We start from the raw sequence: 13,991 nt of genomic DNA on the forward strand, positions 1-13,991 counted from the left end.
AATTTTCCTCACTGCTAAGGTAAAAGGATTTTATTATTTTGTATGGAAAGACATTGTACATGCACAAAATGTGGCTTTTGAGTAAACACATGACCCCAAAGTATTCTCCCTATGAGGTACCTGGTGCACATGAATACCTAATTTCTGATCAGGTAGAATTTCTTTGCACAGAGCTCTATTTTCTAAAAGTCATTAAGTTACTGAGCCATTATTTTAAATTGAATATTGAAAATAATTCAGCAGTATTATTTATAGCATAATCTCTAATGGAATTGAATCCTGTCATAGAAGCTGCTTTTCATTTTATAAAGATAACCAAAAAGCACAGCTGGACAGGTTGTTTGAAAATTCATTTTTATAATCTGTTTCCCAGCTGAGACTTTGGGGGCAGGTTTTTGCCAGAAGCAAACTTATAGAGACTGTCTTTAAACACCCGGAAGAGTATGACTTCTAATGGCAACATTGACACCATGTCTAATGATTTCTCTGCTTCCAGGCAGGCACTGCTGTAATAAAGGCAGCTTCCACTTTTAGATTCCTAGAGCATATTTTACATCCATTGAAGGCAAAGGAGGGGGAGGAAGGCCACTGGCACACCTCATGTTTTCAACAAAAAGTTAAACAGTATAGTTTGATATTTGCTCACCTTAGAATAATCTCCATCTAAGGAAAAAAAAACATGTAAAAATCCTAAAGAAAAAAATTCTAATTCCTATGTAATGCTATTGGGCTTTGCTGTCTGATTCTAGAGTAAGAAACACTGAAAACCTTTTTAAATGTAGAAGGGTGAAAATAAATGATGCTCCGGCCATTTACTAAGGAATTAACCAAGATGTCTGAAAGAAGCACTCAGCACACAAAAACATCAAGCACGACATAAACAGTTAATTTATCTCAATCCCATCACCCAGGCATGTTCTCTTGTTGGTCTCAAATGACAAGGGCCTAATTACATTATCATGATAAGGAAAAGTTGATGCTTGGAAGCTCAGGTTCTGCTTATCTGTCAGGTCAGCTTTTGAAAGGCTTTTATAGAGTAAGTAGTCAGGAAAAGAAGAACTTGGGAAGGGCTTTCTTATTTACAATAGACAAGGAAGAAAGCTTACCAAATGAAGTGACTGTTACTGGACATGTTGAGACTTTACTTGATCTAAGTAAGTTGGCTCATTACTTATCTCCATCATCTCTCAGCTTGGCAAAAATTTGTCTGAAACTCTTAAGAAGGTTTTAGCTTAGAGGTGAATGTGTTCCATCTGGCTTGCCAGTGATGCATTGCATGACTTGATGGAAAATATATTTCTAGATCTCAGCAAATAAAACAAATCACTGGGAGGGGACTTGGTTTGAATTGGTTTTTAAAACAGATCTGGGCAGTTTTAGTTTCTAAGGACATGTCATTAGCTGACATCTCTTTGCTTAAAACTGCTCAGGCTTTCATATTGACAGAACCACATGAATCCAACTTAATTAGCCAACAATTCACCAACAACTGAGGTGCACTGAAAACAAATGAGTGTTTTCCAAGCCAAAAAATAAAACCTAGAAGTTCAGAATATTATGCATTTAAACTGTAGTAATAGGCACCCAAAATTCTCAAGGGGCTTACTTAACCAACACACTGAACCAAGGGCAAACATGCAACGTTGCCATCCCAATAAACACAGGTGTAAAGTGCATCTCCTCACATAATAACTCATTAACTCACAGCTGCACTTTCTTGAACTGAATAGCTCATCATTTCAATATTCAAACAACCTTGCACATGAAACTTGAGTAGTGGACAAATTTACCCTTGCTTTCTTCACTAAATGTTTCAGTCAATGTTTCATGTCTCATGATCCCAGGAGGCTCAGGGGGGGAAAACGTTCTTTCACAAAACCCATTTTCTTCATACTCACATAGAAAATTGTCACGAAATTGTAACATATATGTTACAATTGACACAGATATGTAACATATAGGTGAAGGGAAAAAAAGAGGCAAGGATGATTCCAGGTCCCGAAATCAACTGGATCCATGAAGAATATACATGAATGAGTGAATATTCACCAAAATGGGGAATATACATGAATGAATACATGCAATAGAAAGGAGAAACAAAAATTACTTCATTCAAAAGTCTTCTAGATTCTACACAAACTACATGGATAGTGGGCAATTGGACATGGAAATCTTAAGTGGGGTTGTTCATTAGAGATTTAAGTGACTTTGGTGTAAATGTGTTAGCTAACTCCAAGGAAATGAAAACTGAAAAGAGGGGTGAGCTTGAGATGCTTGAGATGGAGTGCCAGAGATATAAGTGAAAAAGTGTTTTTCTACTTCTCCAGACTTCAATTAATTTGCATAAATACCCTCTGCTACATTTTCAAAGAGATTTTTGTTTTAAATGGAAATTTATAAACTTTGCAATATAGACATGAAGTAACTAACTCTTAAATGCATGCCTGTACTGCATTGGAGAAACCAGAAATAAGAACATAGATTCATCCTGTTTTCTGTACTGATGTTCTTATATTCCACAGACTTATGATTAATCTGCCAACTGTGGTGTTGCCAAATACGGTGAACCAGACAGTAATTGTACTCTTTGGAAACTTGGAATCTTTCGTATTCCCTGTAGGAGTTTTCCATTTCGTTAAATCTTTGACTTCTCAGTTCCAGGTTCATGTTCAGTAGTGGCAGTAGGAAACCTGTCAGAAATGTCTCTTTTTACTAGATCAAAAATAAATAAAAGTATGGCATGGAAAAATAACCCATCAACTTTAAAACCCCTCAGAGTCCCATCTGAGAACAAGACACATTTTTTTCTTTCTTTCTCACTCTCATTCTGTGTTTGATAATATGATCAGTATTTCCTGTCCAAAAATGCAATATTCTTCACTCTTACAAACCCCTCAAGTCTGCATTTAATGTCAAGGAAAATCATGCTCCTTGTGACAGACGTTTGCTTTTCCGCTTTTGTATCTGAAGGCTTCATCTACTTTTAATGAAAAAAGAACTACTGAATAATGTTATCAGTGACAGAGACTGTAGGTGAAGATACTCATGAATAAGAACATTTAAACATTAGAAGAAAATGGACCTGTCACTAATAAACCTAGATAAACGTCTATTTGTATGTAAGGTTCAAAAACTAACTTCTTTTGCATTCTCTTTTCAAAGCAGATAAATAATTTTTTTGAAACAGAGATGCTTTCTTCTGACCAACCTACGTTTCTGTGCTTGATGTCCGTGGGCACTGTTATGGGAGTTCGGGGGTGATACAAAGAGGGAGAGTGTAGACCCAGTGCTTGAGACTCCCAAGAGGGAGACACCCAATAATCAACTTGACAGGAAATCAAAGTGAAGCTCTGGGGCCCCATGTAATTCGTCAATTCCATGTATGCAGAACTTGAAGCAAATGTAAAAGCTGAACCACTCAGGTCACAGATATTTAAGATTGGAAGGTACTTAGAGGTCATCTAGAGCAGTGTTTGTCAGAGTTTCTTGACCTTTATGGGACAAAAAATAAAATAAAATAGTTTTATCATACACCTTGCTGCACACAACCGTATTTTTTTTAACCCAGAAAGGAACTTGCATACTTAAGAATACACAAAAATTCTAATTAAAAACTATGAAGATTTTATATTTTCTTCCATCTTTCAGTGGGTTTTCTTATATACTCCAATTTGATGAATACCATCTTCTTTAATTCATTGAGAAGAAAACAATGGACCAGGCAATGAATTTAAATTGCACAAGTAAGCCAACTAGTTAAGTGGATGCACTATGACCAGATAGATCCCAGATCTCTTGATGTCCAACCCAGTACATTTTACCTTATATAATTTATAACCACACACTGAATCTTGCTCAGGCAAGCATGTGTTATGTGAACATGTATACGTATACATATACAATATTTAGTAGTACTAATGCTCTCTGAAAGGGTCCAGGAGTGGGAGTCAAGGAGAACAATGTAAATGGCACTCTGTTAACCAGAAGGTGTTAATTGTCCTATGAAAACCGATCTCTATGGGAAGAATTTACTTGTCAGCAGAATCATTATTTTTCCCAAAGAATTACGGACCTCCTCATGCTGTTCCCTAAATTTCTTTGCTTGCCAATTAATTTGAATTTAACTGTGAACCTCTTTGTGGTTTCTCAAACAGCTCTTTTAGCTAGTGTCATAAAGTATTGGTTCTAGTTCTTGTTTAAAGTTGCATAAATGAGCCCCTGCAGCCAGCCCTTTAGGGATCTTGTACCCCACTGTAATCTCCCTGTGCAGTCAGTGAAAGGCAATCTTGTGTATACACATGAGTCAGAAAGTATTATTATTTTCTCTAGGCCACTTCTTGATTTCTTTCAGAGACCCTTTTTATTTTAGCTCTCAGGTATTTTTGAGCATGTTCCACCCCCTGTGGACCCAGCTATATGTACTTGATTCCGTTCATCATTGCAACAGGACCCCGTAAGTAGAAATTGAATCCAAGATCTTAGACACGCAATAGAGAGGTTGCATTTAGTGACTGCTTGTTTTTGCAACAGAGATGGAAACAGAATGATCAGTTTTGTTGGGAAGGAAAATGAAATCATATTTGCCTGCACAGGATAGGCATACTGGATGCCTTGCATTTTTATGGATGCTAGGACTAATAAAACATGTAAATTAAATGCTTCTGTAGTTATAGTAATTAGTTTAACCATGTTGACAATACAGTGTAATGATTTTCTTTTATTACATCCTTATTTAGAAAAAATATAATTAATAAATTCAATTTGTATTTATTTCCTAACCTATAATAGATAAAAACCTAAAGTGTGCAGGTAAACTGCATGCTTCTCATACATGCTCCATAGTCTCCTACCTCGCCCTCTTCATGCACTTGAATTCCCTACTCCTGACCCTGCACCCTCAAACTCTTCTCATCTTTCAAAGCCCTAATGCCTCTCTGTCTTTTAGGGAAGTTTTCCCCATCTCTCTTTCACCTTCCCCAGCCCAAAAGAAACCACACTCTCTCAGGATTTCTGTTTTCCTGTCACCTACTACATTAGACGTTTTTGTGTACATGCTGTCTCTGTTAGGAGATATAAAGCTGCTTGAGATCTAAGACCAAGTTTATTCATCCTTGTGTCCCCTAAGCCATACCTGTGCTTTGCTCATCGAAGGACCTCAGTAGATTAATAGGATTTGAGTAGATGATAGCAGAAACCCAAGGTGACTTGCAAAAATCTGGTGCCTTCACTGTAGTATTACTGAGAATTGTCTACTTTTGAATTACTAGGAGTAAGGAGCACATTTTCACTTGTTTCTCCTTGATACAGGAGTTACTATAGAAGAGATGGTAATAAATAATTATTAAGGGCATAGAATATGCAAGACATGTACTAGCTAGATGCTTTGTACTTCTTCCCCCAGCAGTTTATTAAACCAGAAGTATTGTTGTATCTACCCTTGGAATGAGGTTCTCTAAGTTATTCCTTCTTTTAATCTCTTCTTCCTTTCATCTGCTTCTAGTAATTGTAGTAAAACCTTGTATGTACTTACTAATGTTTAATTTATGACACATATTAATATCCATCATAGGGCTTTATACTCAGAACAGACCTGTAAGACAGATTGGTGCTATCCAAATAAAAAGAAAATTGGGTCTTACATGGGTGAAGCCGTTGGCCAACATCACTCTTTCTCTACCTACAGCCATGACCAAAGAGTGGTACCTAGGCAGGATGGAGACCTGATGGACCACAAGGCCCTGGGAGGTATAAACCACACTTTTACTTTGCAACTCCTGTTTTTAAAAGTTATTTATTTTGAGAGAGAGACAGCATGAGTTGGAGAGAGACAAAGAGAAAGAGTGAGAGAGTCCCAAGCAGGCTTTGCACCATTAGCACAGAGCCCAGTGTGGAGCTCAAACTCACAAAACTGTGAGATTAAGATCTGAGCCCAAATAAAGACAGACACTTAACTGACTGAGCACACAGGCACCCTTACAACTCTTAATTTTACTGACCAAGTCTAGTTTTCGTTATGTTCTCTTTGACTATTTCTTTTTTCCTTTTTTTATTAGGTTTTTAATCCTTTCTTTGGTCCATTGCTATGTCTTTTGTCTAGCTTCTTGAGGTGAATAGTCAATTTCTTTTCTTTTTCCAAACGTAATGCATGCAAGACTGCACACTCCTCTCAATAGTCTGGTTTTATCTCATTGGTGTTGATACAGAATATACTCGACACTTATTGTTATTTATTTTACATGAGCTAAAATTTCAAATTTGATTTCATCTTCAATTTGATCTAGAAGAATACAGTTAAAAATCCCTAATGGGTACATTTTTTAGATATGATTTTGTTAATTTCCAATTTTATAACATTGTGATCAAAGAATGTCATTTGTTTGCTTTTTCTTTGAATAAGAAAAATTTGTTGAACTACTGAGAGTAAAATATATTATCAGTTTGGTCCCATGCAAGCAATTTCTTTCACATTCTAGTTTTGCTGGGTTTAAAAATAAATAATTCCAAAATAAAGAAAAAAAGTTTAACTCCTCAGATGTCCTTGATAGATAATTATTTTGTGAAACTGAAATTACTTCACAGAATCATGTCAATTCTAGAAAGTTACGGAAAGAAAAACAAAGACTAAAACACAGATATAAAAATTTAAAAAATTTTATAGTTAGCAAAAGACATTTTGGACCATACAAGGTCAAGGCCAAGCCACAGCAATGGTGAATTGATACTTAATACCAAAGTATTGGTCAGAGATTTGCTTCTCAAAAAGCAATGCTAGAACCAGTAGCACAGACATCCCTGGTAGTATAAAATGCAGGATCACGGGCTCCACCCCAGCCTACTGAAGCAGAATCTGCATTTTTTAAATGTTTATTTATTAATTTTGAGAGAGTGTATGTGCACAAGCAAGAAAGTAGCAGAGAGTGGGGGGAGGGGCGGCAGAGAATCCCAAGCAGGCTCCATGATGTCAGTTTAGAGCCTAACGTGGGGCTCAATTGCACGAACTGTGACCTGAGCTGAAATCAAGAATCAGACACTTAATGGACTGAGCCACCCAGGCACACCTGGAATCTGCATTTCAACAAGATTTCCTGGTGATTCATGTGTACATTAATGTTCCAGAGGCCTTAGGTAAAAGTCTGAAATCTCTCTTGCCTAGTCCACATGCTTCGAGCCACAGGTGAGCTTTCAGATGAGATCAAGAAGCTTCTTAATTTTTCCTTTCTTTTTCTTTCTTTCTTTCTTTTTTTTTTTTTTTTTGAGGGAGAGAGGGTGAGCGGGGGAGAGGAGCATGGGGGAGAGAGAGAGAGAGAGAGAGGGAATCTTAAGGCTCAAGACTCCACATTGCCAGCATAGAGTCTAGCGTGGGGCCCCATCCCATGACCCTGGGATCATGACCTGAGCTGAAATTAGGAATCTGAAGCTCAACCAAGGAAGCCAACCAGGTGCCCCCAAGGAGCTTCTGACAATGAGAAGGGTAGTAGGGTATGCTGTAAATTAGGCACAGGTTGGGAATGACAGGACAAGCAAAACAGAGGAGTAAGAAATAGCAGAAGATACAAGTCCAAGTATAGCCCATGCCTCTTTAATAGTTCTAGGCCTAACTTACTCCCTTCCTCCAAGCCTCTTGTTCTAATCTGGTGGCTCAAACTCATACCACTTTTTAAAAATGCCAATTCCAGGGCGCTTGAGTGGCTCGGTCAGTTAAGCGTCTGGTCTCGGCTCAGGTCATGGTCTCACAGTTTGTGAGTTTGAGCCCCGCATTGGGGGCTCTGTGCTCAGAGCCTGGAGCCTGCTTCAGATTCTGTTCCTCCCTCTCTCTCTGACCCTCCCCTGTTTGCACTGTCTCTCTCTGTCTCTCAAAAATAAATAAAAACATAAAAAACAACTTTTAAAATGCCAATTCCGTCCATACATAAGAAGGGGACTTGGCATGGTATCACAGCTGCCATTGCCATCCCCTGTTGTCCCAGTCATAACAGGAGGATACAGGTTTGTTCTTATTTTCAGATGACATGCTTTTAGTGGTTTCAGAGAACCATCAAAGTTTAGAATGAGAAAGAACCCACGAGTGAGTACAGGTCAGGATTCATCAGGCAAAGAGAAACCAAATAGCTATGCCCAGAGTTTAATGCAAGGGATTGGGTATACGGATGATAGCTGAAAAAATAAAATGGGGGCACTGAGAAAATACAGGTAGTAATTACAGGACGCAAGTGTAAATCCTGGGCCAGGAGAATCAAAGGGAAGAGAATCTAGAAATTCCTAAGAGGTAACTGCTGGAGCTGGGACCCAGACTTCTGAGCAGGGCCCATGAGGCTGGAACCAACTTCTAAAGCTATGGAGAAGAACCATGGCTGAGATGCAGCTGACAGGAGCAGCAGGCAAATAGGAAGGGGGCAAGGCCTTTTCCCCCTTTGACATCCTAGCCTCCCTCTGCTTTCATATCGGCAGGGCTCAACAGGCTGTGGCAAAGGAAGATGTTGCCTGCGTAGTCCCAGCCCCGCGTCCCAGGGCAAGCACCAGAGGGTGGGTTTGGAGCCCAGACACTAGCTGGCTGACCCGCACAAAGAGCACTTCATGTCCCTCCGTCTCCTCATGCAGCAGAGGATCTGAGATGCAGGGCATGTAAGAGAGTTGTCTAGGGCCGCACCCGACAGTAGTGCGACGAGCACCAACAGGCACGGGTATGCAAAACTATGACAAAATACACTTCTGTAAGGTAGAAAAGTCGCAACTCTGAATCTGCTTACATGCAGACAATTTATAGATAATAGGTGTATTTAGATGAGACATTTTCAAAATGTTTTGTCTTGTATGTCATACTAATTACAGGAATTTGTATGAGTTAATTAATTACTAAGGTATAGAATTATGATTATGTAGCTAATACTAAGAGTTAGATCAACTCAGTTATTTTATTTTAATTACAACACCAAGCCCAGAGGCTTGGTCAGATAGGTACATTTTTCATTGTTTGTTTGTGTGACATATCTGTACACAGAACTAAAAAAAAGTATTAGCAGAAACACTGCCTGTTAGTGTTCTAATGGAGGCAATGAAAGGAAAACCAATGAAGCTACCAGGGAAAGCAAGGTATCCAGCCGCCTCATATCTCTGACTATTTCCCTGGGACATAGAAATGATATTTTTTTAGATGGTTTAAGATTACCTTAAAACATCCACAGATGGAGTAATATAGGCAGAAAAGCATAGAGAGTTTGTGAAATTGTGAATCTCAGCTCTGCCACTTTCAAGGTGACCTTGAGTAAACTACTTTTGTTTCTTGTTTCATGGGAATAGGGATATTCATTAATTTATTCAACAAACACTTGCTGAATGTCTACCGTGTGCCTGGCTTTGCTCAAAGGGTTAGGGACCAATGAATCCCTCTGCATTCCGTGAACTTTCCTTTGCAATGCTAGAAGGCAGAAAATAAACACATGAGTATAGAAAATGTTATGTGACAGTAAATAATAACAAAAATAAAGCAAGATAGGCAAGTAGAGAATGATGAGAGGGACCATTTTTATAGAATGCAAAGAGAAGGCCTGTGTGATAATGTAACATCTTTTTTTTTAATGTTTATTTATTTTTGAGGGAGAGAGAGTCAGAGCATGAGTAGGGGAGGAATAGAGAGAGAGGGAGACACAGAATCTGAAGCAGGCTCCAGGTTCTGAGCTGTCAGCACACAGCTTGATGCGGAGCTTGAACCCATGAACTGTGGGATCATGACCCAGGCCGAAGTCAGATGCTTAACCGACTGAGCCACCCAGGTGCCCCTGATAATGTAACATCTTAAGGGAAAGAGGGAAACATGTGAATGTCTGAAGAACAGCTTTCCAAACAGTGGGAACCAGAAGCTCAAGACCCTGCAGTGGAGCATCCTTAGCAAGGATTCAGTGTACAGCAAGGGGCGAAGATAGTAGGGGATGAGCTCAGAGATCTGTGGGAAGGGAAGGAGGCAGGACTAGATCCTACAGGCCCTTTAGTGGTGGGAATACATTACAAAGTTTAGAACAGAGGACTGACATTATCTGAATTGTGTTCAAAGAATCACTCTGGCTGAATGCAAGCTAGACTGTGAGAGGCTAACGGGGGAGACAGGGGACCAATCAGGAATCTGTAATCTAAGCAAAAAAAAAAAAAAAAAAAAAAAAAAAAAAAGATGGTGGCCTGGAAAGGGGCATTAGAGGAGAGGACGCATTGAGAAGTGTTTGGGTTCAGGTAAGTTTCAAAGGACCAGCCAACAAAATCACTGAGAGAGGAAACGTAAAGGATGATCCCAGAGTTCTGGCCTGAATAGCAAGAAGGACAGAGATGCTGTTACTGAGAAGGGGAAGACAATAGGAAGAGTTGGTTAACAGTGCTAAGCCTGTTGTGAGATAATAAACCAATGCAATAAATAAGATGATTTTACAAAATGGTGCATTCTTGGCTCACTGTAGGCATTCAGCAGATCTTAAATCCCCTCCCTATCCTTTATAACACTTCTTTGTTACCACTTATTCTCAGAATATTTTTATGCACTACCCACACATACTCCCACCCTTTTTATTCACCACTTCTCCACAAATCAATATATAATCAAAATGTTTCCACATCAGTGGGAGGGTCAGCTAACCCTCACCCAGAAAAAATCTCCAACAGACTACAGAATCAGCAGAGGGAGAGAAATTACATTTTTATATAAAGAAAGAAAAATATTTGATAACAAAACAACATGCATGGCAATCTTCCTAGTCCTCAAGTACCTAAAGTGCTTCAGTATACTAAAAGTTTTCCTGATATTGGTTGTGTTTTAATAGAATATTTGTGAAGAGTGACATATAATATTTTCTAAGCATCCTTTTCTTAGAATTTCTGAAAAGAGGCTAAGAAACTGAAATGTTATCCAAAAATCTATAGAATGCTTACTGCATATATATTTCTTGGCAAAATTTTCTAGTCATTTTTATTCTTTTGCCAAAAATTTTGAAGCATATTAAAAGAAAATAAGTAATATAAATGTCTGTGCACTTGTACTAGGTAAATGTGCCATAGCAATATTTTATTCCAAGCCAATCCAAGAAATAACCAACATATAAATAGAAGCTTCTAGTCTAAATATTTTTTAAATGCTTGGTTCTTTAAGATTCTTTATTACAGATTCATTTGCAATGTCAGTATTCAGTTCACATATCTCTATACTCTTAAGAATCATCAGCATTTAATTTATGAGTGTTTTTAGTTGGAAAGATTCTCTGCTTCAAATTCAATTCAATCCCCTTGGTCTGACTTGAGGAATACTTATATCTTGTTTTTCCCAAAGCCCTCCTCTATGCTCAGTTTCTCGTAATTAATAGAATATTTAATCCAAAGTAGAATGCCACCCCCACCACTTCCCTACCTCATCTTAGGAGGGATAACAGAGAATAACAGCCCAGAGACAAATGACACATCTGTCTCATGGTTAGTACTCCTCTGTCCCTAGGGAACATCTAGTGTATGTGTGACTTCATGTAGCAGTTAAAGCTGAATATACGGAGGGTTCCTGGATGGCTCAGTCAATTGAGCATCCAACTTTGGCTCAGGTCATGATCTAGTGGTTCATGAGTTCAAGCCCTGTGTCAGTTCTGTGCTAAGAGCTCAGAGCCTGGGGCCTGCTTCGGATCCTATGTCTCCCTCTCTCTCTGCCCCTCCCCTGCTTGTGCTAAGTCTCTCTCTTTCTCTCTTGCTCAAAAATAAATAAGCATTAAAAAATTTTTTTAATTGGGTATACTGATGGTTTAAGAACTAAATCCTGCAGCCAGCCTAGAAGCGGCTGAGGGCCCACTGTGGGTAGGAAGCAGGCAAGAACAGACCAACTTACCTGCAAGGAGTGTGTGCTTTGGATGTGCTCATTTGATTCTTCAGCAGCATAAAACAGAACTCCCAACTCTGTCAAGGAGGCATAGGGGCAAACAAGGACCTTTCTCTCACTCTTGGCAAGTAGAGGCATCGGCACGACCAATAAAACCCTTGTAGATTTCTTAGGTCTGTGACTCATGGTTTTTAATATCATGTATGATGGGAACCTCTTCAGGTTCATCAGGATACCCAGTGAAAAGCCAGTCGTTTGAAAGAATATGCCAGCATTTAGCATAAAATGCAAAAAAGCAGTTGGCACTGGCTAGGAGAAGCCCAGAGTTGATGATAGTCTTTTGTTCGTGTTTCCTCAAGCATAACTTTTTAAATACATGACAAGGAAAAATGTGCTTCTTAATACTTTTCTTTAGGTTAATCCTGTAAGACTTCAATTAGCAAGGTATACCCCAATATAGGATCCTTTTAATTATAGAGACGATTATGTCACGGTAATTATTAGAAGTTTTAACTCGACTGATACCTAGTCCATCTTCATCTATCTGACGTGGCCCTACCTTTGGCTTAGATGGCAAGGAAAATTGATTTTGACCAGTATGTTTTTGCATTTCAGGAATAGTCGCTGTTCTCTTCTGTGGAGTCACCCAGGCACATTATACCTATAACAATCTGTCGTTGGATTCCAAAACGAGGACTAAACAGGTAAAAGAAAAAGTTCACTACAGGCTTTGTCTCTTTTCACAGTGTAATGGTTATGTAGCATTCTGCCGATGCACTTGGAAAGAATTTCATTAGTGAAGGAAGAAAGTAAGCTTAAGGCTTCATTATAGATTGGATATTTATAGATTTTTTTTCCTCCAGGATAACCATTAACAATTCTCTTGGTAAGCAAAAATATAGTTATAATAGTCTCTCCCTCCTGAGAAATGTGGAACAGAGACTGTCAATCTTGAAGATGAAAGGCCTACAGTCGGTAATAATTCACAGTCACTTACATCTAAAAGCATTATAAAGCATGTGAGATTGGGTAGTTATACAGAGAGAAGGAAATGAAGAAGAATAAGGAAGTGATGTTTGGTCTTTAATTGGGTGCTTTTGCTTTTCCGTAAACTCAGCTGCCAGTTGTCACGCTAGCGGAATGTAACTTCCATATGCCACAAACACATGTGTTTGGATATAGATTCCTTACACAAATATGTGCCACACAGCCCCTCTGTGCCAAGCACTATGTTAGGTACTAAGAATAAAAGAATATAGGATATGACCTTGTCTTTAAGAGGTTCATTATCAAGTCTGTTGATGAGGATAAGGATGTGTATTGAACAACTAATTATCCACAGTGTGATATGGACCGTGATAGAAATATCAGTATAGGGTGTTTGGGGAGCATTCAGTAGGGCGTCCTCTTGTAGTTAGAATTAGGAAGGTAAAGAGAAAGTTTCCAAAGATGATGTCTGATCTGAAGCTTGAAATACAAATAGAAGTTAGGTAATCATGTGGGATCTAGTAGGCGATGGGAAGGTAGTATGAAGGGCTTTTGAAACCAAAGTTGAGGATGGACGAAATCTGAAGCAGTTGATCAAAGCACCATAACTGGTTCTGTGTGGCTAGGAAATGGGGTAAGGCTTCATTGAGGGTTGAAACCATAGATAAAGCCAGAGATCAGCTTATGAAAAAACGTTCATACCTTGTGAAGGAGTGTTTGCACTGTATTTTAAAGGTAATAGGGAGTGGCTTAACCAACAGAAAAGTAATGTCTGAGAAAAGTAGAAGTCTAAGATCAAGGTGCCAGTAGGATTATTTCCTTCCAAGCACTGTAAGGGAGAATATGTTCTGTTCCTCTCTTAGCTTCTGGTGGTTTTCTGGCAATCTTTGGTATTCTTTAACCTGTAGACACATCACCTTGATCCCTACCTTCATGTTCACATGACATTCTCCCTAAGAGTATGTCTTTCTCCAAATGTCCCCTTTTTATAAGGACACCAGACACATTAGATTAGAGGCCCACTTTATTCTGGTATAGCCTCATTTCAACTCAACTAATTATATTTTATATGATCCTGTTTCCAAATAAGGTCACTTTCTGAGATACTGGGGGTTAGGACTTCAATATATGAACGGGGGCGGGGGCGGCAGATTCAGCCCATAACAGG

General features: G+C 38.8%; 1 protein-coding gene across 1 annotated transcript in view; it reads left to right on the forward strand.

Annotated features, from left to right (window-relative positions):
* SLC9A9 (solute carrier family 9 member A9) overlaps positions 1-13,991 on the forward strand; it is a 534,926-nt gene that overhangs the window by 251,652 nt on the left and 269,283 nt on the right. The window contains exon 9 of the mRNA XM_029940098.1: positions 12,452-12,540. Within this exon, the coding sequence (XP_029795958.1) occupies positions 12,452-12,540 (89 nt within the window). The remainder of the gene's footprint in view (positions 1-12,451; positions 12,541-13,991) is intronic.

Source organism: Suricata suricatta, chromosome 5 (genome assembly GCF_006229205.1).
Source record: "Suricata suricatta isolate VVHF042 chromosome 5, meerkat_22Aug2017_6uvM2_HiC, whole genome shotgun sequence".
NCBI lineage: Eukaryota > Metazoa > Chordata > Mammalia > Carnivora > Herpestidae > Suricata > Suricata suricatta.